Raw genomic sequence first — 23,510 nt, 5'->3', positions numbered from 1 at the left:
CAGTATGTTTCATATTTGTAAGAAGGGTTCTGGGTTTTAGTGTATATTTCATCTTTGGAATAAATGTGTAAATTTCCTTTTTCTGTATATTCACTGATCTGCTTTATGATACAGGATTATACATGTGTGTTTTGCTAGTGCTCAGCTCACAGATATCTTTTTGAAGGGCTGGATGGATCCCATCATGTTGTTTTGTAAAGCCTTTATACAAACCCTTCTCTGCATTTCTCAGTTAGGTCAGTTCTGTTAATGCACTGCAAATGTTTGTCATACCTGTGAAGCTTAAATAGAAACTTTACCAGTCATTTGAATGTAAGGATGATGGCGACCAACTGGAGGCTTTTTATGAGACATTATTTTTTTAATCAAAATCAGGAATATATGGAAAAATATTTTTCACTGTACATCTTGATGTGAAAAACTGTAGAAGAAAAAAATGAAAGACATTTCTATGTTGTAAAGAGATTGCTGACTTGTCATTAGCAGCAGTCACATAAATGCTTGCTCAGTTTGCTTGGCAGTGAAATCATTTCTCTTTCTGAACCATCATCTGTTGCTTCAATTCTTCATAGTTACAGAGTTAAATAAGTGATGAGCTTGAGCTTTGAACCCTCGGATATTTTGCAGTAACCAGACTGCAGGTGAACTTTGGTGATATATTTCTGCTGCATTTCTTTCTAAAAAGTGAGTCAGTTTACAGCTTGTGGGAGAGCACGGACTTGTGATTCTGTGTACCTCACCCTGAAAAATGCCATCTCTTTTGTTTCAGTTAATGCACTTCTACTAACCAGGACCAGAAGGACAAAGCTCAGTTCATCTTATCTTTTTTATTTGACATCTCGCTTTGGTTGTCTTCTCTATTTACCTGTTTCTCACATAATCTTATATTGTACTGCAAGGAATGGTCTCTGTTCTTTTGGATGTCTGATATTAAGAGATGAAACTCTCTTGCCTGAGCAGCATCACACTGACAGAACTAACTTTGCGGAGGCAAAATATATATACATACACGTGTGTGTGTATGTGTGTGCGTGTACATACAATCAAATGGATAATGTGTAGTTGAATAGAGATAAACCAGATTTCTTCTTTTTTTTTTTTTTTTTTTTTTTTTTTTTTAATTAGTAGTAGTATATTTTCAAGTGCAGAGAGCAGGGTTTAATCAAGTAGATGCTTTTCATGGCTAAGCCTTCACATGCTGTGCTGAAAACTAGCCACTAAATGTTTCTCTCTGGTCTGGAAAGCCTCTTCAACTCACTTTTGAGGCGTATCTACTCAAAGGTCATATTAATTGTTCAAAGCAATGCTTCAGCACTGGAGTATAAAGTTGTAGAAATAGTGAAATTTTTATACTAGGGTGTTTCAGGTGTCATTTGAGCTGCAGAGGCTATTGCTGATGTCATCTGTCACAGGGACTTTGGTGGGAGGCTTAGATGATGGGAAAGCCTAGGTGAAAGATATTGTACTATTTGTTGATAAATGTATTCAGTTTACACTTAGCTGGCATACTGAAGACCCTGTAAGTGAAATCAAGGTATATTTTTGTTGCTTTGAGGTTCAACATAGGAGTTATCTTCAACTTCAGTAAGTGCCAATGAGTCTAAATTTGTCAAAATATTTCTTCTTTACACAAGCACAAATTAAACTGACAAGGTGTTGACAGGAAAAAAGTGTTTTGTTTATTGATGCATGTTTAGTAAGTAATTAGAACTTCAGTGCTGAATTACACAGTTGTTTTTCACTTTGGCCAAACTTTAACATACGTGGGTGAAAGCATATGCCTATCCATTGCACCTGTAAAGCACTGCATTCATGTGGACGGCACTGAGTCAGTAATCACACCGTGCTTTAGTGAGCTTTGCATACTTGTGCTAATTTGAAATGCATTTTGTTGCATTTTAAATGGTTGGTAAGTAGATGTTTTACTTATTAATACTCACAAGAAACTTCAGAAATGTTGGCAAGTTTAAAACAAAAAAAGTACGGTCTGTGATATTTTTACATGCTGTTTCCTCAACGCCCACTCCTCTTTTTTTTATGCTGTCATTTATTTTTATCTGTCTTCATTTCTCTCTTCCACTTGTGACTTCTTGTGAGATACCCTTCACAATTCTTCCATCCTGAAGTTTGGAGTCTTACCCTCTGGTCCTTACCTGCCAGCCCAGCATTATCTCCTGTCAGCACCATCACTTCCTCAGTGCTGTTCTGTCCTCTACGGGCACCAGTTCAGCTGCAGATTGCTCTGCTCTCTACATAGCCAGCTCTGAGCTGTCTCTGGACAGCCCAGAGTGGCTCTTCCCTCTTTTCAGTACTTAGCAGAGAAAAAGCCATCGTGTCTGAGATGACTTCTTGAATAGCTCTGCTTTTTTTTCTTTTTCTTTTTTTTCCCCCTAATTTGGCTGTTTCCCTCTTCAGACAACTGTGGTCAGTTCCATTCAAGTACTCTCCTTTCTATCAGCACTGATATTTCAGTGTTCGTTTATTCTGTGTCAACAAATAAACTTTACTGTGCAATGTCAAAGCTGCCCAAGGCCCATGTTTTCTGGTTTTATGTACAGGTGAATATCGCTCATAATAAACATTACACAAAAATGCATTTTGTTTTCTGTTTGACATATTCTATACATTTCTGAGTTAACTGCTTAAATTAAAATGCTGTGAGAAGTTACTAAGAATAGCTTCAGGTATTTTTGTTTCATTTTGTTTCTACAGGAAGTAACCACTTGTTTACCAGAGTACTACAAATGGACGCAATACCTCTTTCTTAAGCTTTTTGAATCTGGGATAGTGTATCAAAAAGAGGTATGTACAAACTTTAGCCTATTATATTTTGTACTGCACTAGCTCTGATCACTTATTAGATCAGTGTTTCTGGATGCATTTCTGGATCATCCATTTGCATTCATTAAGTGATTAGATATTTATGGTTCTCTGGTTTTAAAACACTGCAAACTATAATGAATTTTGTGTGTAATGAATGTGGATGGGTATTACAGCATGTCAGACCAGAAATGTTTACACGTCGTTTACACTGAAATGCAGGATCAGAACATAGCTACAATTAGTTTATTTTCTGGCTTCAGTATGGAATTTTCTAGGTCTTAACTTCTCTCTCCTGAAGATGTAAAAGATAATGTGATTGTGAAGAGTCTCTTCAGCAGTGAGATTATTTGTCTGTATTATAGGGCTGTGATGCTGTCTCAGAACTGATAGAATTGGAAGAATAATAGGACATTATGTGTCTAACAGTCTAATTCCTGAACTCTGTTTGTGACCTGTAAAATATTACAGAAATATTAGATGCTGTAAGACTCTCACAGCTGTTTTTCAGCTAGAAGTACATGAATAAATTCTGGACTTTATAGTATTTTATAAACGTCATATGAGATTATCTCAAAAGAGAATAGTTCAGTTGACCTTTAAGCAGGAGGTGAAACAAAGGTACTGAATTAGCATTCTGAAGAAACTCAGTTCCAGAATACCTGAACCTGAACTGCTGAGCTGCATCTAAACAAAGCTGCAATTTAGTAAATGTTCCTTACGTAAAATGGAAACTAATGAATTAGCTTTAAAGTTTCCATTGTATTGTATGGGAACCAGAAAATCCTACAGGATATAATTAAGGATGTAATCCAGTTATGCTACGGACCCAGAGATAGAGGTTGATGATAGAATGTTGCATTAGGAAAGATGAGCCACTTTTCTGTCAACAAGATATATTCAGAGATCCTAAATGACAGTCAGCAAGATGAAATGTTTGGTGTGTTGTAGCATGCAGAGCTTGGTTGTGCTGGTTCTTTTTGTTTGTTTGTTTGCTGTTTCTTCCTTTACTTTTATTTTAATAAAAAAGTAAACCCTAGCTTTTTGATAACAAACTTATTTTTATCTGTAGATATATATATTTTGGAGGTGAATCTGAAAAGCTCAAGTCTTGCAGTTTCTTTAGGAGATGCACAAAAGCAGTTTTACATGCAGACTCCCACTATGGTAGGATTTTGGTGGCGTTTGAGTACCAGTGATTGGATGTGCTTTGAGAACTTAAATCAGCATCTGTCATCCTGTAGGGAGTGTAATCTCTGTTGAATATAAACCGGTTGCTTTTTGGCAGAAAACAGATGGCAGAGATATAGCCCGTAACCCTTGGTCTCTTCAAGCTGTCATGTATCCTTAAAGCATACATCTATCCTGTGTCTTCAGCATACCTGCAGTATACATTAGGCAGTACTTTCTCACAGCTTGAAGCCTCCTGTTTTACAGTTTCTTTTAGGCATGAGGAGATAATTCATAGCCTTTCTATGGAGATAAGAATGATACATGTCAAGTGCTAGTGTAGTTAGTACCCCAGGAGTATGTGTGTCTGGAGAGGAATTCCTCTAGTTGGGAAACAGCTTCAGTGTGTCTGGGAGCTGGACTTAGTTAACAGAGAGTTAACAGTGCCTGTCTGGATGCTGTGGCTTCTGGAGACGGTGTGTCTTAATTCACCATAGCAAAATACTCACTCTTCTTCCTACAGTACAGATCTGATCAGTATACTGTAGAGATTATTGACTTGGCTGAGCATGTCTCATTTCATTTGAAATGAATTGCTGTCTAGACTGTATTGATTATTTTGATTAGGTATCTGCAGTCTAGTACCATAGACAGCAGACCTGGAGATAGATACTTACGCTATCTAGGGTTATGACATCTGAGGTTAGATGAGGTGAATCCTACCTTAAAAGCTTATGACCTTCACTGGTGTAGAGAGCAGATCTAAATAACTTGTGTGAGATGTGTACTTTCTCACTGTGCTTTCTTTGTATTGGTGGAATTCAGTTATGTCCTGGAGCTGTCGTTTGAGTCTGTTTTTTTCATGAAGTTGCCTCTGACGTACAAGTAGGATCTGAGGATTTAATTTAATATCCAGGTTTTGCATGTTAGTCAGAATGCTCTGAGAGATGGAAGGAGCAAAACCCTAAAAGTTCATGGATAAGACCGCTCAACTGTGCATTTCTTACATGTGCATTTGCTTTATGCTTTGGATTGTCTTTCTAGATAAACTTTCCTATTATGGATCATGAAAATAAGTCATGCTAAATAATTATACTTGCATAAATCAGTTTGGTTAATTTCCAGAGTTTTCATAAGTTTACTCAATATCAAAACAAAAGTGGTATTTGTTTGTTTTTTTTTTCAATTTTAATCATAGCCAACTTAATACAAGCAAATGCTGGTATTGCCTCATGCAACTGACATTTTAGTACTTTCTGATGTTATTTTAACTTAGTACAATATTTTTCACATCTTTATAAATGATAAGATCGCAACTTTAAAGCCAACTTCATAATGTGTTGCATCATTACTGAAAAAAAGCTTGTGTTCTGAAAGTATAGAAAACATGTCTATAATAGTAGAATATACTGATCACTTATAGTTTCCCAATAAATGTTTCGAAAGCTGTTGTAAAAGCTGTATGACGTTATTGATGGGAAACAGATGAAAGGTAGACAAACGGTACGCAATTCAAATTCCAGTGATATACTGAGTTTGTTCAAGCTTGATTTGAAGATGAGTCCATTTTTATAGAAAATGACTTTAATTCATTCTCTCACACTGATTTACACAAAATTCAGTATACGCTATGCTGATAACAAAAGTAGCAACAGCATTGCTCAGAAAGATATGGTCTGTAAATCTGTCTTTTCTTCCATCCTCACCAAAATGTTTATGAAGTGATTGTTGTATTTTTTCCAAGAATACATAGCATATCTAAAATTAAGCATTATCAGATTGGAAACTGAGACATTTCAGAAGGTCAGCAGTGATGGGTGAAATGTGAATAACACAAACACAGAGAATGTGTATAGGCTGAGATAGTAAGTTCTCCCAGTACCCAAAGAATATAAACATTTCAAAGAACATGTAATGTATTTCAGTACTGTGGAGCTGGTGCTTTTTATTTCAGCCAACTTAACTTTGCTTTAGCTCAAATAGTAGGTAAAACTCAATTTAATGGACCATCTCTTCTACCTGTCCATTTTTTCAAGTTAGTGTCTGTCATTGATGATACTTCTGGAATGGCTGTTTCAGCACTCTTAGGATTTATTTATTTATTTTGTGATCTTACACCCTTTATCATAAATGATCAGCTAACTTGTTCAGTACTGTGAGGGGGAAGTTTTGCTTTTACTCCCTCTCCACCATGTCTGAACACTCAGTTAAACACTAGCATTTATTTCACTTCAAACTTTCTTTAATGCATTTGTATTGGTAGCTGGTAGGAAAGATGATTGCAAAAGTAATTCACAACTGACAAGAAATGTGTGGAAAGTAACAAGTCTTCCACTTCAATATAATACTTTTGTGTGACAATCTCCTCTCATGTTGTATATCCTCAGTCATCTAGCCTCTTCAGTCTCACTCTCAGCACCTTGGATTAGTGCTGGATAACTTTTAAGCATCAAACTATGTAATTTGCAGTATTGTAAATTGGAACACTTAGCCATCAAACAAGGCAAATGCTGCAAACTGCTTTTTTCTTTTGAACATTCAAAATATACTCACTTGAATCTGTATTGCTGATGAAAATAAATGTTATCAAAGTGTAGAAAATAGGAGCCCCAAAAATGTTTCTGGATAATTCTTCTGTTATGTAAAATGTAAGATTCTGGGGTTTTTTAATAGCTGTTTAAAATATTTTATTCCTGAAATGTTTTTAGGCCTTGGTCAATTGGGATCCAGTAGATCAAACTGTTCTAGCTAATGAACAGGTGGATGACAATGGTTGTTCATGGCGTTCAGGAGCAAAAGTGGAACAGAAGTACCTCAAACAATGGTTTATCAAAACTACTGCGTATGCAAAGGTATGAGGATCCTGCTTTTGGAATTTATGGTAGCATTTAAGTAGATCACTCTTTTTCCAGGAATATTTATTAACTGAATGTGGTCCTCTATGTCTACGTGTTTGCATAATATGTAATTATATAATAATATGTGATTTGTCCTTTTTAATCGGTGTGTTTTTTGTTGTGACTGCAACATATAGCATGTCTTCCACATCTGAGTTCTTAAAAAGTGTCAACTTCCTCTTTTATCTGGATGAAATCTTTATTCCATTGAAGTTCTCTGTGTATTGGGACCTCAGGTATAGATTGAGAAAAGTTATGTGCAATAAAATACTAAAAATTAATCTTTAACCCCTATCCTGAAGCTCAGATTCAAGAGACAAATTTGTACCAACTTTTAGGGAGAACGCATGTTGTGTCCATTCACAATCAAGAGAAAACCTAAGATTTCATTCCTGATCCTTTGATTCTCTATGTGCAAAGAAGATACTTGAAATGTACGTTTTCTGATCGTTCTGGCAGTAAGGAGGGAACATTTGCTGTAGCTGAAGGAAAAATTGAATATGTCTGTACAATCACAAAGTGATCACAAGGTTCTGAGCTCTTTATCAGTGCTCTCATCATCAGACTTCGTGATCACCATCATGTTTCAGGGACTACTCCGACATACCATTTGCCTCAGTTTGAGGCTGGAAGTTCTCCAGAGTTTCTACTCTTAAGAATACACTTTCTTCTGTCATCTTTATAGAGCTTATAGGAAGTAATGACTCATATTTCTGGGTTGTATTCATGCTTGACCAGATTAGCAGGCTTTTATTTCCCACTGAGAGAGGTGAATCAGCCTTAAATTTCTACTAAAACAAACCCAATCTTGAAGCAGAAACCTTTCAGTAACCTTAAAACACCTTTGGTTTACAGGATTATTACTTTGTGCTCATCCACCCTTCTCTAGGGAGGAGGATCTACCTTTTTGCTTTAGTCTCTAACTTAAGAAATATAATTATAGAGAAGACATAAGCTTGGTGGATGATCAGGTCTCCCAGATTTAATTATCCAATAAGTAGGCTTTACTGCAAGCCAAGAGGACCTTTCACATCCACAACCATTTACTTCCCTGCAATAGATGTCACCTTGAGAGACTACCGTATGCCCTACCTACAAGAAGGTAGTATAGGGTTATGGTGCAGAAATGCTCCTTAACCATCATGAGTGAGAGTTGTTTCTATTTCTTATTTAGGGATAAATGTTTGGGTTAACCTACACCAAACCTTTAAGCATTAGTACAGAGGACAGTTGAGTATCCTACAGATCCCTTTAAAGCTTCCCAAAAGTTTGTTCTGTGCTTGATTGATATTCTGTAGTTCATACAAACCAGTCAATGAATTATGCCATACTGCTCCCAGCTCAAGTGCTTTGGCAAGCATTGCCTTCATGTGCGACTGCTTCTCAGTGTAATGACAGATGATGCCAGTTATTAGCAGGTGGTTTGGATATTACTCTTCACTTCCCCATTTTATTTTATTTTATTATTTTATTTTATTTTATTTTATTTTATTTTATTTTATTTTATTTTATTTTATTTTATTTTATTTTATTTTATTTTATTTTATTTTATTTTATTTTATTTTATTTTATTTTATTTTATTTTATTTTATTTTATTTCTGTGGTCCTGGCACATTTTAAAGTCTCACTCTGCTTCTTTTGGCAAGGGCTTTGTACATTTGGTTGTTGAGGGGAATATTTTATCTGATAACTGATGTTAGGTGGGTTTCACAGCCTGTGAACTGCAAACTGCAACTGGAGACTGCCCATTTGAGGAGGTTGGTCTCTGAGCTATCACTGACAAGATACTTTAGTCTCTTAGAGACTGTGTATTCACAATGGCTTAACCAGGAAGATTCATGGTAGCATCTCGAGGGAGAATTCCAAATAGCAGATTTTATATGCTACAATTTTGACTCCTCTATCTGAATATATTGACTAATTATCCCCAAAACTCAACTTTCCACACATTTATTTATTCCTTACAGTAGTCACTCCAAGTACTTTTCAAGGGGTTTTTATATGACTAGTCCTGTTATGAGTCAAAGATACCTCTTAGGCTCAAAGAAGTTAAACATTTTTAACACCTAGATGATTTTAGGATGATAACATTAGTGATAAGAATTCCTTCACTTCTGCTGGGGGCATTATTTCTTATCTTTGTTCCTGAAGACACTCATCTGCATAAAATGATTTACCTGGATTATATCATGGATGAGAACTACTACCAGTACAACTTCTTTAATGTTCAGAAACTCTGTGTACATGTGCTTTTAATTGTAAATGAGTACAACAAATAGTTTCTGATCTTTACCTGACAATTGATCAATGAGTATATGTCTTTAGAAAAATAGCAGGTTTTTTATAGATATCACTTCCCTTTTATTTCTTCAGTTGTTTGGAGTTCACAATTAATATGCATGTAGTAACTTTCCTGCAGTTATTTTCAGGAACCTGAAGTGAGCCTTTGTACTCCAGCATACTGCAATAGCAGAAAGTATTCTTATCCAAGCTGGACTGAGATGGTGATAATGCTTGTCATACTTAATATGCCATGCTGCTGTAAGAGGGAAATCTGAGAGGACATTATAAAGATTATCTTTAATGGAACTAGTCATTTTCTGTGGTTAATCTTTTTGTCTCAAAGAACAAAAAATCAAAACCAACGTTGAAATAGACCTTGTCTGGGCTTGAGATCTTCAATTCCCCTTTCTTTTCCAATTGTTTGGGATACCTCCGTCCATTTCTGCTTCTTTTCAGAGTGATCATAATGCAAAAGCAAGGTGGTTCCAGATTGATGAGGTCCAAATAATTCTGATCCAAAGACCTACATTTTCTGTCATTAGACCAACCTCTAGATCTTCGAACCATGCTGCCAGAATTCCTGTCAGCACTCACCTGCCCCTGTATTTCCTATATCTCACAGCTTGTGCTAATTCACTGGCACAGTGAAGATTTATTTGTTCCTTGTATGAGATGTTCTCACTAACTTTGTGTGAAGCTAGCAGTACAGGGCTAAGTGGATCAGGCTTTCAGTGAGTTGTATGGCTGTATTTATGTCATCCACAGAAGTTTCACTGCTTTTCATTCAGAAATTTTAAATTGGGAGATGCCAAGAGATTAGCAGATAGTAATTTAATCTGTGCACCTTTGGGAGATTTCTTTTCCACATTAGTTACTTTTGGACTCAGACAGTTAGAAATCTTTTAGTGTGCACTACTTTCCCCTTTCTCTTTCCCTTTTAATCTGGCTTTGATACCTCACGGGAAAGCCATGACTCTGTTCACCTTTAGCTTGCACCTTCAGTAGTGGCTACTATTTCTTTAGGAAAGTTTTCAGAAATTTAGGACCAAATGCCAGAAAGCTCCACCTTCCTTGACCTTTTCTTGCATCAAGGCTCTCTGCAAATCATTTGTTTGTTCCAGAAGTTATCCCTTTATTTTCTTTAATGTACTGAAGACAACACGTTGAAAAATGCTTTATTTCTGGTATGTAATGCCTTACCTGTATGGATTACAGGAAAACATAAGTCCTTACACTGTAACCATTTTTTGTAGACAGGGATCCATTTAAAATGTATTTAATGAGTCTGTTATTCTTTAGTTCTTCATGTGAATTACCAGCTAGCAATAATAACTGAATGATATGGACGCATGCAATCCACAAATTATCTTATGTTAATATACAATCTATTTATATTGCATATTGATGATCTTTCTAGTCATCTGTGTTTCTCTTTCAACCATTTGTCTCTCTGTTTTTTTTTTCCTCTCTCTCCCAACCTTAATAAAAATAAACACTGGGAACATTAGTCTTCATCTGCATGCTCTATTTACTACTCAGGTAGCAACAACGCACTATCTGATCAGTGATGGGTGGTGAAATCATTTTCTGTGCTCGCAGTAGTCTGTGTTTAATTTATATGCACACAGTATCTTAGATTCCTGTTGTGTCCAGAGGAACCGTCTTCAGTGGATTTGCTTTGAATTCTTTATTTTTTCTGCACTTGCTCATAGTCGTTCTTTGAAACAAAAAATGCAAACAGACAAAGCAGTGTTTAGTCACATAACTTACCATTGGCAGTGTGGGTTTTCTTGGAGGGCAGAAGTACAGATCGTGTTTTAAACAATTAGCAGGAAGTATTTTGATTACATAAAGTTACAAAGTAACTGTGACCCGTTTTTTAAAGAGCCAAGTAGATACAAAAAGGTCTCGCAGCTTGTGTGGATTTTCAAAGGACGATTTAATTGTCGTTTCTCTTTTGACAGACTCCTTTGATAAAATTATAATGCCTTAACTGATGGCATTACTATTCAAATTGTTGTCTATGCATTTAAGATGCTTTAAGCTAAAACATTTAGTTGCTATGGCTACCCCGCTGAATTGGTAGGCAGAGTCATTGGAAAAATCGATCTGGAAATGTTAGCATGTTCCCTGTGTACCTGTAAATCGCTATTACTGTGGGGGTGAGTTTTTTAAAGCACAGTCAGCATCGTCCACAAATCAGAACCCGTAGGGTCAGTGTTTGCATTGCACCTGTTCTTCTAAAATTAATTGCATACAATGCATATTTTTATGTTTTACCAAACTTTCTGGCTTTTTCAAAAACAATTTAAAAAAAAAGAATGATTCAAATAACTAGAGATATTAAAAATAAAGAAATAAAATAGGAGCAACTTTGAAACTCTGAGTTTTGGCTTAAATCTTCTCCCATTTTGCACAGCATTAAGATAGTCTAAATTGACAAGGCCTACAATTTTCTGCCCAAATTCTTATAGTTGCCATACAGCAGTCTTTTCTTAATTATTCAATCTGCACAGGCATTTAGAGACAAATCCTTCTCACTTTCTTTAAGGGTAAAACACCAGAAGATCTATTAGTTCTTCTCCAGCTTTTTTTTCTGGGTTACCACTTCATCTGACAGCCTCTTTTGTCTGAATATAATTTGAATTTTTACATAATAGTCTTTGACTTGGTTTTTGTAGGTTGTTTTTCCCCCGTGTTATTAAAATGGTTACTTTTTTACCCTGTAATGAAACTGAAGTACTGCATTTTAGCATGTTCAGAATATTGACAGTACTTTGCATTTCACAGTGAGAGGTAATGCCTCATCAGGATGAGAACAGAAATGCTGGCTCCTTAGTTCTTCATGCTGTATGTGTGATTTTTCACTTCCTGTACTTGGAGTCTTGCTCACAGTTTTCTTCTTCTAACAGAATGGGCTTGATAAAACTCGCTTTGAGACTCTTCCTCTTGAGTCATGCTGAGAGCTGTCTCTTGGCCAGGGCTCAAGAGCTCCATCTCCACAGATTTCTTAGCGCATCATTAATAAAGAAATGACACCTGTTTTGTCCGCTTGACAAGATGGGAAAGTATTCTGTGGATTTCCAGGCCAGGCTGGGCTTTCACTCTTGTACAAATGCAGCATATCATGTACTGCTACAGTAATATGAATTTAATTTCCTTTTGGTATGAGATTAATGCAAACAGTAAGAGCTAAGTACTAGCAAGTCTTTTAAAGAGCTTTTATATTTACAAGAATCAATTACTCATTTTCTTTTTTTCCCAAAGATACACTTTGCCGTGCTGGAAATAGAATGTTTTCACTTTGGCATTGCTACAGTGAGACTGAGAGGAACTGTGGAAGATAACACTGGCTTTATTTTTGGCATTTGAGATGTCAGTTATTTGCCTCAGTTACATGTAGTAAAACCAGAGGTGTGTGTTGACCATGAATTACATAAGAGAAGAACTGCTCAGTTCTTCTCAGTTCAGGCATGCAGAAGGAAGAACTGGAATCGTACATAGTATCTGTGTTATTACTCCTTTATATGTGTTTTCAGTATGCTTCACACCTGGGAAATAAGAGTTGAGAGTGACCTATGACATTACAGACAGTAACTACTGAAGGTAAAAAGAAAATAACCAACTAAAAAAACTCACCACAGACAATAAAACAAGCGGAACAAGAAGGGATTTCAAGCTACCAACAGAAGCTGTACCACATAATCACAATTGGAACTGTGCAATAGAATGCAAAATAAAGTAGTGGGCAGCTTAAATTTAATTTCATGTACTTTAGTTAGTATATTATGTTTTATTAAATGATTCTCTGCAATCTTTAGTTTATATTTGGATATTCTTTGGGGAGCTTGGTCAAATGAAGTGAATAATTTTGCTTTAATCCAAACAGATCTTGAATTTATTTATTTTTTTTACTTTCCCTTCGAAAAATGCTTCTGCTTTTCATTTTAGTTTTGATTAGTAAAAGACAGCTTTGTTTTGCTATTTAATTGAATGCTTTTGAAATAAAACCTTCTGTGAGATGTTTATTTTTACTTGAGTTTAAGAAGCTTCAGTTAAAAAGCAGATTTGTGAAACTTCATTAGAGTGAATTCACTGAAAGTATAGTACATTTTTTGCTTTAGAACTTTAATGTTTCATTTTATTGCATTTATTACCACAGAAAAGCTGGAATACTCTTGCTCAGTATGAAATTAATGGAAGGCATTGCTTGTATTAGAATTTTTATTTCCCAAAGTCAGAATTGGTGATGAGAATTCACCCTTTTTGAACTACAAGCAGGGGAACTTCAGGAAGTGAGGTGCTCTTGGGAAATTATAAAACATTTCTGTTGTTTGGTTGTAAAATTTTGTCCTTTGTCTGAAGATTACTAAACAACTAAAAGTTGTTTCTCAATAGATCTTCAACAGACCAAACAGTGGAGTATGTGAAATTGGTTGTCCTCATTTAGGATGCCTTATTTCTAGTTTTAGAGTTGGTCACCATTATCCATGATGAATTCACAGCAAGCTTCTCTTGGTTTTACAACTCTATGATCATCTGTGCTGGTTGACTTTCATCTTTTAGCTACACCAGAATTTTCTAGTTGCTTTGAAAGAGTAGAACAGTCCTGTGGAGCATTATTTGTTTTCTTCAGTTTCTCTAGTACCAAAGTCAATCTTTCCTGAAGATGCAGGAGACTCGAAGGACATTCTTAGCCCTGAATGTAGCTTTGATTTCTCTCACTTTTTTTTTCTTTTTCCTAAGTCTGTCTGGCTTCAGGTCCATAAGACTTCCAGAATGTATTTATGCATGTGGTGATTTCACCCTAATGACCAACTGAACTGTGCCAAACCTCTCACACTTCCCTTCCTCAAAGGAAGATTGGGTGGGGAGGAGAAAATATGATGGGGGGGGGGGGGGGGGAATAAAAAGGCTACAGGCAGAGATAAAGATAATTTAGTTAATTTAAAAAGAAAGAGGGAAAAAAAAAAAAAGACTATATACCTGCCTTCAGGAATCAGAATCTTTGTCTAAGGAATCATGCCGGTGATTGCAAAATAATAATTGGCAGCAATATTAATCAAGCTAACTTAATTCAAAAGATGTGTGTACCAAATACATCAATGACTTTTAAAGTAGAACATGGAAACAAGATTCATGGAGACAATATTTAACATTTCTAAAGACAGTTTATACTACTCAGAAGTTATGATCTATGGCTTAGATTGGCTTCAGTTTAAGGAGTTTCACATACCCAAACAGTCTATGTATACATAGATATTTTTGAGGAGCATAATGCAGCTGAAGATGAAAAGTTTTCACTTTCCCTTTAAACAGTTTCTAAAAACCTTCTCATTTGCTCAGAATGTGAATTTTTGCAGGTGAATGTAAGAGTGCGTTCATGTGTGCAAGAATTAAAGTGCTTTTCTACTTTCCTGTTAGTGTGATTCCTAGGGTAATTTACCATCCAGTAGCAGTTACTACAATGATGTATATGTACATCTGATATAGTTTTTTGTCTTTATAAACACTACATGAAGCGACTGTGTTTGCATGTTGTTGATTTTCTACTTTGCCATTCGTAGCCTTGACAAGAGCCAAAGCAGTGTGTTGAGTATGAAGAACAGAGAATCATAATTCCATGTTGATTTTTGTTTTCTTTTTGGTCACACTATACTATTATTCATGTACACGTTAAGGTGTGAAAGGTTATTGTTTCCAAACTGCCAGGCTGTGTCACAACATGGAGTAAGCTTTGTTATCTTTGTTCAGGTGGAGCAAAGTTGGCTCTTTTGGCTCTTAAATATTGTGCTAACTGCATGGAGCAGTTCCATTATGAAGAGAATAATTGCTCTCAGGCAAACTATAGCCTGTAGCTCCTAATCAAGCCTGTTAAATAGAGTTAAAATGGTTTAACACGCTGATATTAAGGATCTTGATGTAATAATCCTACAGTGAAAAATCTAGGCAATTTTTCTGGCACACAGTAATAGACCATACAGCTTCAGCAGAGCACATGCACACTGCAGTGTTTCTGCCAGCAAAAATGAAATGTAGATTGGGAAGAATATCCAAATAGAGGTTTTATAAAAATCTGCTTAGTGTGTCCAACCAGTTCTGTGTATTGGCCCAATTTCATTCTTTCTAAGTTGCATAAAATTCTTCCAAAGGATGTCTCCAATTATAGTAACCAGATATATAACCAGATATTTCTTATTGTTTGGTAGGTAAATTTCTATGTGGATTATTTGCAGTAAATAAATCTCGGCTGTCTCTGGGACCTTGAAATGAATGAGAATAAGGAGATTTGGGCAATCTCTGTGATTCAGTGCACTTGCAATTGTGAACTAAAGCTCATTAAGGTTACAGTATGATTAAAAGCATTTCAAAACTTTACCATGCTTTTATTTATAAATCACCAGAGGAGGAATTTGATTCTTAAGGATGTAGAAAGCTATATTAATCCCAAATGATGATGTAATAGCATGATTTATGAATCATATATCCTTTATTTTACATTAAGTGATGAGCATAAAATGGAGTATTAACTAGAATGTAATCCTTTTAACATCTTTTCTGCATCTCATTTTACTATTATGAATTTTATATTCACTAACTATCATCCTTCCAACAATTTATTTTGAGCAGCATGTAGTATGAAGTGTCCATCTTTGTGGGTTGCTAGCAGTCAATGAAATATAAAGAGTGTGTATGTTTGATGTTGGAGTCACAGCTAATGGAAAAATTCCTCAACATGTTGCCTTCTTCTGAGATTTTAACTGTAATTGTTCAGCAATCTACCATCTGTCCTAGTGACTCATGCCTCTGGCTGTACTTATGCCAAAGTAAAGATTTTGGACATTTATGGAGTATTCATAACAAAAATTTCAAGTGTTTTGAAGTGAAAATTGAGATGAACTTATGAAGTTATCCAACCCTTTGTACCTCTTCTTTAATTTTCTATAGATTATTATTATTTAATTTTTTTTTCCTAAAAATGTACTGATTCAAATTGTTTAGGCAAATACTAGTTGGAGTAGTCCATCTTGCTTACCATATATTAGAAAGCACATGGATGAATCTCTCTGAATACAGATGGTCACAGAGATTGCAGGTCTGGCTTTAGGACATTCTAGCTAACAAAGGAGCCAACTTTTTTTTTTCTCTGCTCTTTATTTCAAATCTTTCCTAATATTTTGAATGCAGTATAAATCCTTATTATTATGGTTTGGTTTCTTAGTTGCACAGCATCACATCAGCCTGAAGATCCATCTCAGTTTTAGAGCCTATTGTGCTCAATAAAAGATCAGCAAGAAATATGAAAAGTGGATAGGCAGCTGGAAAATGCCTTGCCATTTTAAGTCAGAGCTTGAAAATTTTAGGACATGTAAATGTCTTTTGTCTGACTGCCATCTCCAAACTGTTGTCTAGAACAACTAATCCATTTGTAGGCATCATACCTGCAAGCACGTATCTTATTTATCTATAGCTGTGTTCAGCTAATTGCTCACAGTTCTTACAGTTCACACACATTAGGAATATTTTCTGTTTATTTTCACTCATGGGTTCTGTGTTTGAGGTTGATTATGTTCAAAATTGTCCTCTCTTTGTAATGATAGGATATCTGTTGGACACGTTGTACCTCTGACATGTGCCATGTTAATTTTTTTCTGAGAGATTAATTTCAGACAGTATAAAAATATCTCTTCCTATCTCTTACCAGCACCTTATTGTTTTTGTTAGTTATAATTAAACTAATAGTCGTAATTTACATGCTTATAAGAGCTGAACATCATATTCTCTTTTTTTCTTTTATTGCATCAGGCTATGTTTGATGCTTTGTCTGACCTCCCTGAGTGGTATGGTATAAAAGAAATGCAAGCAAATTGGATAGGTGACTGTGTTGGATGCTCTTTTGACTTCTTGCTGAAGGTGAGTCAGAAAATTCAGTGCTGCCATCTTATCTATGTTGAAGACAACCCCTGAAATGTATGATGGGATGGATTTTCAGATCTAAAAAGCTTGAAACCTACAAAAGTATAATACGGTATGTTCATGCCCAGACCTGAACTGATTCCTGAAGAACATTTCTTTGTTGAAGTGGTATTCCTTCTTGTCCTTCTTAGGAAAGCATTTGTGTGTTCAGCTGAAAAACTGGATGAAAACTGTCTGTATTAGTGTGAAAATACGTGCCAGCTAATATATGTATATATATTATACATATATATATAATCATTTATTTCTGAAAATGTGTATTAATACCTTCTGTGGAAGAATCTTTTTCTGAGACTACCCTACACTCCACCATTAATACACATAGAACCTATAAAAGTAGTAATTCTTAAGCAGCCCTCTGGGTTTATTACTCATATTCTACATCCAGTTGATTTAATGTAGTGCCGCCTTTTCCAGCTTTTATAAATCTATTCCTGTGAATAAGTTGCAACACGGACTCCATCGTAGAAGTGTGGTAGAAAGCCTTGAAGCTGAGAAAATCTAAAATTCTCTTTAAATTTCAGAAGCAGCGTCTCATTTAGGTGAGCTTAGCTATTGCCATTCGTCAGAAACAGGGCATGCACATTAAAAGTGAATAGAAAGACTTAACCAGGGATCGAATCTGGCTCCATAGTATAATGAAATATGACACATGATTTTACAATATTTATTTTACTTATATTTAAATAAATGATAAAGCAACGTTCTCGATGTCTTAGAAGTAAATCTTGTCAGAATTTGATTGTGGAAACTCCATGTAGTAGGAACGTGTCTGGCTTTGGTATTTAGAATTGCATATTTCTACAAGGTGTTGTAAATTTGTTAGTTACAGAAGTAGGAAGGGGAATTTAAAACCACTGTACTTTTAATGGAGAAGAAAACATCTGGGACATTTTCTTTTTCAGGTTAATGGTGAAGTAACGGGAGAGAAGCTGGCTGCTTACACCTACACTCCTGAAGCCATTTATGGAGCTTCCCACTTATATATCTTACCAAGCCATAGACTGCTGCATGGAAATAGCAGTCTGAAGGAAGTCTTTCAGAGGGAGTTCATCCCAGGGAAAGGTGATATTTTTCTCATTCTGCACTTTGTTACGAGAGTATCAGTCTTAGAGAATGGTCTTCATAAAATGTGAGGCCAGCTGAGCATAAGCTGTTCCTGTTGAGAGGGTACATTTCCTTTTGATCTTTTGTATATGTCAGATAGTATCACAAAAGCCTGTCTTGACTTCAGATATGGTAACAGTAGCTATGTTTGAATTCTTACTCTTTATAATGTCTGTGAAACTTCACAGTTTAAAAGTAACGGAACAGATTCTTGTTTCTTCATATAATAGAAGTGAATAGTCAAAATCTGACTATGCGAGCACATTGCACATCTCACTGCTGTGTGGCAATTTGTCATTAGCACAGACTGGAACTATCTCTTGCATGAGCAATGATCTCTTCCCTGCATAGAGAATATACAGAGGACTTCAGATGATTAGTGCATAGCAAAGTGAATCACTGATATGTAGCAGAGTAATACTGTGCTGTAGAGACACACATTTAATACAAGATTCCAACTAAGTAAATTCAGGGTAGCCCTACAGTAGGTCCTGTCATACAAATGCAATCAAGTGGTAATTCTTTTCATGAATGTTAGTGTTAACTGGTTTCCTGTATGTTCCTACCACATACTCTATACTCAGCATCCTTCACATACTATTTTTTATTGTTTGGAAAGCCTGCAAGTTACAAGAGTTAATACAAAGTATACTAAATATGTTTTGTTTCTACTTCAAGCTATTGTTCTTTTCTAAATTGTGGCTGAAAATGTGGCTTCACTGTCTACGTGATGGCAATAGCAAACAGAATAGGAGTATTGTAGAAAATTAGTGGAGTTGGAAAAACCTACTTTATTTTTGCATGTTTCATTTCTATAATCTTAATGAATTTTGCATGATAGCAGAAAAAATACTGTTTCAGAGCTGAACAAAGCTTGGAGAATTTTTATTAAGGAATAAAATAACAAATTTTGGTTCATTTAGTTCAGAAAATCAAAGCTCTGTTCTCAGTAATGCACATTCATGTATGTGCGTATATCTTTGATACATCTTTTGCTGTAAGTGCAAAGCTTGTTTTTAGTAAGGCCCAAGAACATATTTTTATATTAATTTTACATAGAAATACTTAAAAGGTATTTTTTGGTTTCTCTCAACATTGAACTCCATCTTTTGGCTGAGCAATGTTGAATAACTTTCATCCAGAATAACAGCCATGAGACACTGAAAAAGTGTCTTTGAAGTGGAAACAGTTCCAGAATCATTACTATTGTTATGTACTTCTACTTGTAGAAGTACTTACATGCGTTCTTCATTTGAAATTGGCTGATACTTTGTGCAGTTCCTTGAGCATTTCAAAGGCACAGAATGATATTTTCCAAAGAAGAGAACATAAAAGAGGAAAATTCCTACATGGATTTTCAGGTTTGCTTTTCAGTCGTACTACTTATGAAGGGCCTACAATGACATTTAGACATGAAGTCAAAAGAAACGTCGGCTTTGGGTAGAGCATATTTTCATCATTAACTAGATATAAAAAAAAAATCATCAATAATAATAACATATATATTTTTTTCTTTATTGTTTTCTTTTCAGCTGAGGTAGTCTTGCTTTCTTTCCAGTTTGTTGCTATCTTGCCCTTTCTTTCTTGACTGTATGTTCTCTTTTAAATAATTGGAATGGTATGTTTTTATGTTTTCTAGGCGAGAAAAAAAGGATGTAGTATGCCAAAGTTACTTAAGGCTCTTATAGTTGTGCTCTTGGAGTATAGCTTTGTATTCTATCAGAGCTATCCTTCTCTATTACATCAAGACAGTTATCATTTAAATAGAAGTGAGCAACCAGTTATGTACTATACCAAATATGTGTTAACCTAGAATGTGGTAAGTCTCCTAGTTTTACCAGTGTGAGGTGTCTGAGATAAAGACATGACCCTTATATTGTTTATTAACTCACAGTAATACCAGACATACATTCTCTTACATTTGTAAAGGTAGTTTCATTTCTTTACCGCTACTGTAATAAAGGTGAGAGCAGGTGAGTAGAGGAAAGAATGTCTTTGTAAACTGGAGGATATTATTTTGGGTTCCAGCATAAAATCAAAATTATTGCTGTGTGGGAGAGAGAAGTTAATTTTAAAAGCCGACTGCCCTGCCCACTCTGCTTCCTGTTCACAATGCTGTTTGCTTAGTTGTTTTTAAAAAGAGAAAGTACTTTTGTATGTCTTTCTTAAACAGAGGAGGAAAGCTAAGTGCGGCGATTTGAACATAATGAATTTTCTCTAGAATATGGATATCTTAGAGACCTGAATAATTAAAAACTAGTAGTCAGAGTAACTATTTTGTTTGTGTTAAAAGGACAATTGAGGTATAGTAAGCCTATGCTTGAGATAAAATAACAGTGCTTTGCAGAAGACTTTGTGCATAGCAATACAAGCCTCGGACTTTCTTTGATTTTCCACAAAGACGGGTGAAACAAAACTCCACAGTGGTCTGTATTTTTGTTGCCACATTGAGTCAGATCCCTGAAGCAGCAATTTTGTATCTCATTCCTGAAAAATAAGAATTCATTTCATCTACCGTATGCAAATCTCTACAATTAGATTTTAGAAGTGAGACCTTTTATACTTCCACTGACTACTAAGAGTCCTGAGACCCTGTTTACCAGGGCCAGGCATATTAGCACAGAGCCTTTGGCTTTCTTTACTGTTGCATAGCATGATGTGCAATTGTTAACACACAACTGAGCTTAAAAAGCATCATCTCTTTATATATTAGTTTGGGAGCTGCTTTAAGCTGTAAAGGCACTACAGTTTTAGAAATGTGTCCAAATTGAGATCTCAGTTTTGAGTCCCCCCCCAGTTTAGAGTATTCAGATTAGATTTTCTTCTTACCAGGACAAATTATACAATTTCAGTTTAGTTTATTACTGTTCTCACCCTTCATTCTCTCTTTCTCTGTCTCTCCCTCCCCTGTAGACATTTGATTTCAAGATGTTGATATAAGCCAATCTGTAATATGTGAATATTCTGTTTTGAAATCAGTGGGTTATTTAGATTTTCTTCTTACATTGGACACTGCTGTGTAGAAGAGCAAGTTGTAAGCGTATTTATGTTCCCCATCTGTTCCATCTGAATAACTGAATGTTCTTGCTGAATTTTGAAGCAATGCTCATGACTCTGCAATTCACAGCCTGGTTGAGTAAATTCTTACAACTTTGCAGCAAGTCTCGACTCCAATTTTTTTATTATTATTATTTTTTAATTTCAGTCCAAAACTCAGTTAGCTTCTTATTCAGATTCAGATGTTTGATATTTTTTCTAGTCATGAAAATTCTTGTTAGATAATCTTCAGTTAGCGAAGATTTTAATACCTGTAAACTTTTTAGAAATGCAGTTTTTTCTTGCTTTAAAAATTGTAATATAAATTTCTTGTATAAAATAAACTGAGTTTTAGTAGTAAGTAATGTTCTTAGCATATCTTCTGCTATATGTTACTTACCATGATCATTTGTTTTCAGACTCGCTCACTTCTGTGACAGCTGTGAACTTGCTTACCAATCAAGAGATTCCTGTAGTGATCTCAGCAAAAACAAGTTTTGAGAATTATCTTGATACTAAAATAGGTATGCAACAATTATTGTGTAACTGGAATACAATAGCTTTCAGCTTCTGTGTTGGAGCACCAAATGCTTCTGTGATAAATCTTTGAACACAGTGATTCTCTTAGACTTTGGAACTTTTAGACTTTTAGACTGTTAGGCTTTGGAACTCTGTTCTTTACTACTGTTCTTCTTTAATGAAGAAGAGTGGGAAAAGTAGCTATGTAGAATCTGTCCCGGAGAGTGATATACAAGATGATATATTTTAATGTAAATATCATAAACTTAGTACATTTAATGAGCTAATTTTAAGGATCTGTATATCTTTAGAGGGCTGATTACCTATAGGGGATGTATATTTGATTCTCACCATTCTTAATCAAAACAGAACAGTACCATTGTTTGACATAAACAATTTTCAACCAACCCAGATTATTTGCTTAAAAAAAAAATAAAAAATAAAAAAAAATAATATATTTCTGTGAATTATATGAGTATTTAAAGAGAAATGTTTCAAAGAAACTTCGCCCAGTAAGCATACAAAACTTCCAAGTTTGACTTGTATTTGATAATATTTGTGTTGAGATCAGAAGAAAAGTTCAGAATAGGTTAGAATTCTGTTCAGATAGTCCTGGACAGTTACCTTAGGTCCCTTCTCTAAAGGGACCTATAACTTTAGTCCCCTAATTTAAGATTGAGGTTCCTTTTGTAAGCAGAGAAAGAAGGGCATTGGTAGAGGATAATCTGAATTTACTGAAATGGTCTCAGAGTTGTCCCATGAAGCAGCCAGTTTTACTCCTTTCCTGCACAGGGAGCATAGTACTTCAATCTAGACAGGTAAGTAAATATGATTAGGTGATGCTACAACAGTTCTAAGTAAAAAAAAAAAAAAGAGATTGTACTAAGTTTTACTAATTACATCTATATTAATCTGCAAGGTTTATCTTTATCAATAGTAGACACCAAGATTTTTGCTGACTGTTTTTTGCTATGGTTTCATCTCAGCTGAATTAAACAAGCAACGTTCTGTGCCAGTAATAATAGGATATACTTCTTTATCACTTTGACCCCCCTCATTACACTACCTTCTGAATTCCTTAACTCTCCTCAGTTGCTTCCCTGTGCTTGTTACTTCTGCCCTGGTTCTACTACTAATGTTTCCTTTACACTACTGCCAGTGTTGGCTTTTGCGGCACAACAGCTGAACCAGCTGACTGTGAAGAACCACTTAGGTGTCTGTGCCATGCCACTAAGTGCTGCTTTTACTGGGAACGTTGTGGAGAAGCATCTTGAATGACCGCCACGAGGCTGATGGAAGTCAGCCACTTGGGCTTTATGCCCTCCTTACAATATGTCCACATCTTTCACTTTAGGAGTTAATCTGTTTTTGAAAACTAGAATCTTCCTTTGTGTATGAGAAGCCAAACAATTGGGATAACTAATCTTATTTTTCATTAAAGGCTTCTAGCTTGTTCACAGGCGTGTACTTTGGCCTTGTGTCTGTTGGAAACAGCCCAGATCTTTGCAGGAAGTTCTGGATGCCAGCTATTGAGCTTTGTGAAAGTACATTAATAGCATCATCATTTCAGCAGAAGGAACACCAAAAAATGGGATATCCTTTTTTTTCCCACTTGTAGAGCATATTGTGACGCCAGCTGTTGTAGACTGTGGGGCTCTTTGACAGATTAGGATACATAGATTATGCTGTAACAGAGTCTT

General features: G+C 35.4%; 1 protein-coding gene across 2 annotated transcripts in view; it reads left to right on the top strand.

The window, feature by feature from the left end:
• The window catches only part of LARS2 (leucyl-tRNA synthetase 2, mitochondrial), an 82,470-nt gene that overhangs the window by 20,738 nt on the left and 38,222 nt on the right, over positions 1 to 23,510 (top strand). Inside the window, exons 6-10 of one of the 2 annotated variants that reach the window (XM_072330033.1) lie at positions 2,713 to 2,802; positions 6,699 to 6,842; positions 16,978 to 17,085; positions 18,054 to 18,213; positions 21,711 to 21,815. In XM_072330033.1, coding sequence (XP_072186134.1) covers positions 2,713 to 2,802; positions 6,699 to 6,842; positions 16,978 to 17,085; positions 18,054 to 18,213; positions 21,711 to 21,815 — 607 coding nt within the window. The remainder of the gene's footprint in view (positions 1 to 2,712; positions 2,803 to 6,698; positions 6,843 to 16,977; positions 17,086 to 18,053; positions 18,214 to 21,710; positions 21,816 to 23,510) is intronic. The other variant, XM_072330034.1, reaches the window with a different exon arrangement.

Source organism: Excalfactoria chinensis, chromosome 2, assembly GCF_039878825.1.
Source record: "Excalfactoria chinensis isolate bCotChi1 chromosome 2, bCotChi1.hap2, whole genome shotgun sequence".
Lineage (NCBI taxonomy): Eukaryota > Metazoa > Chordata > Aves > Galliformes > Phasianidae > Excalfactoria > Excalfactoria chinensis.
This window is presented reverse-complemented; position numbering and strand designations above follow the sequence as displayed.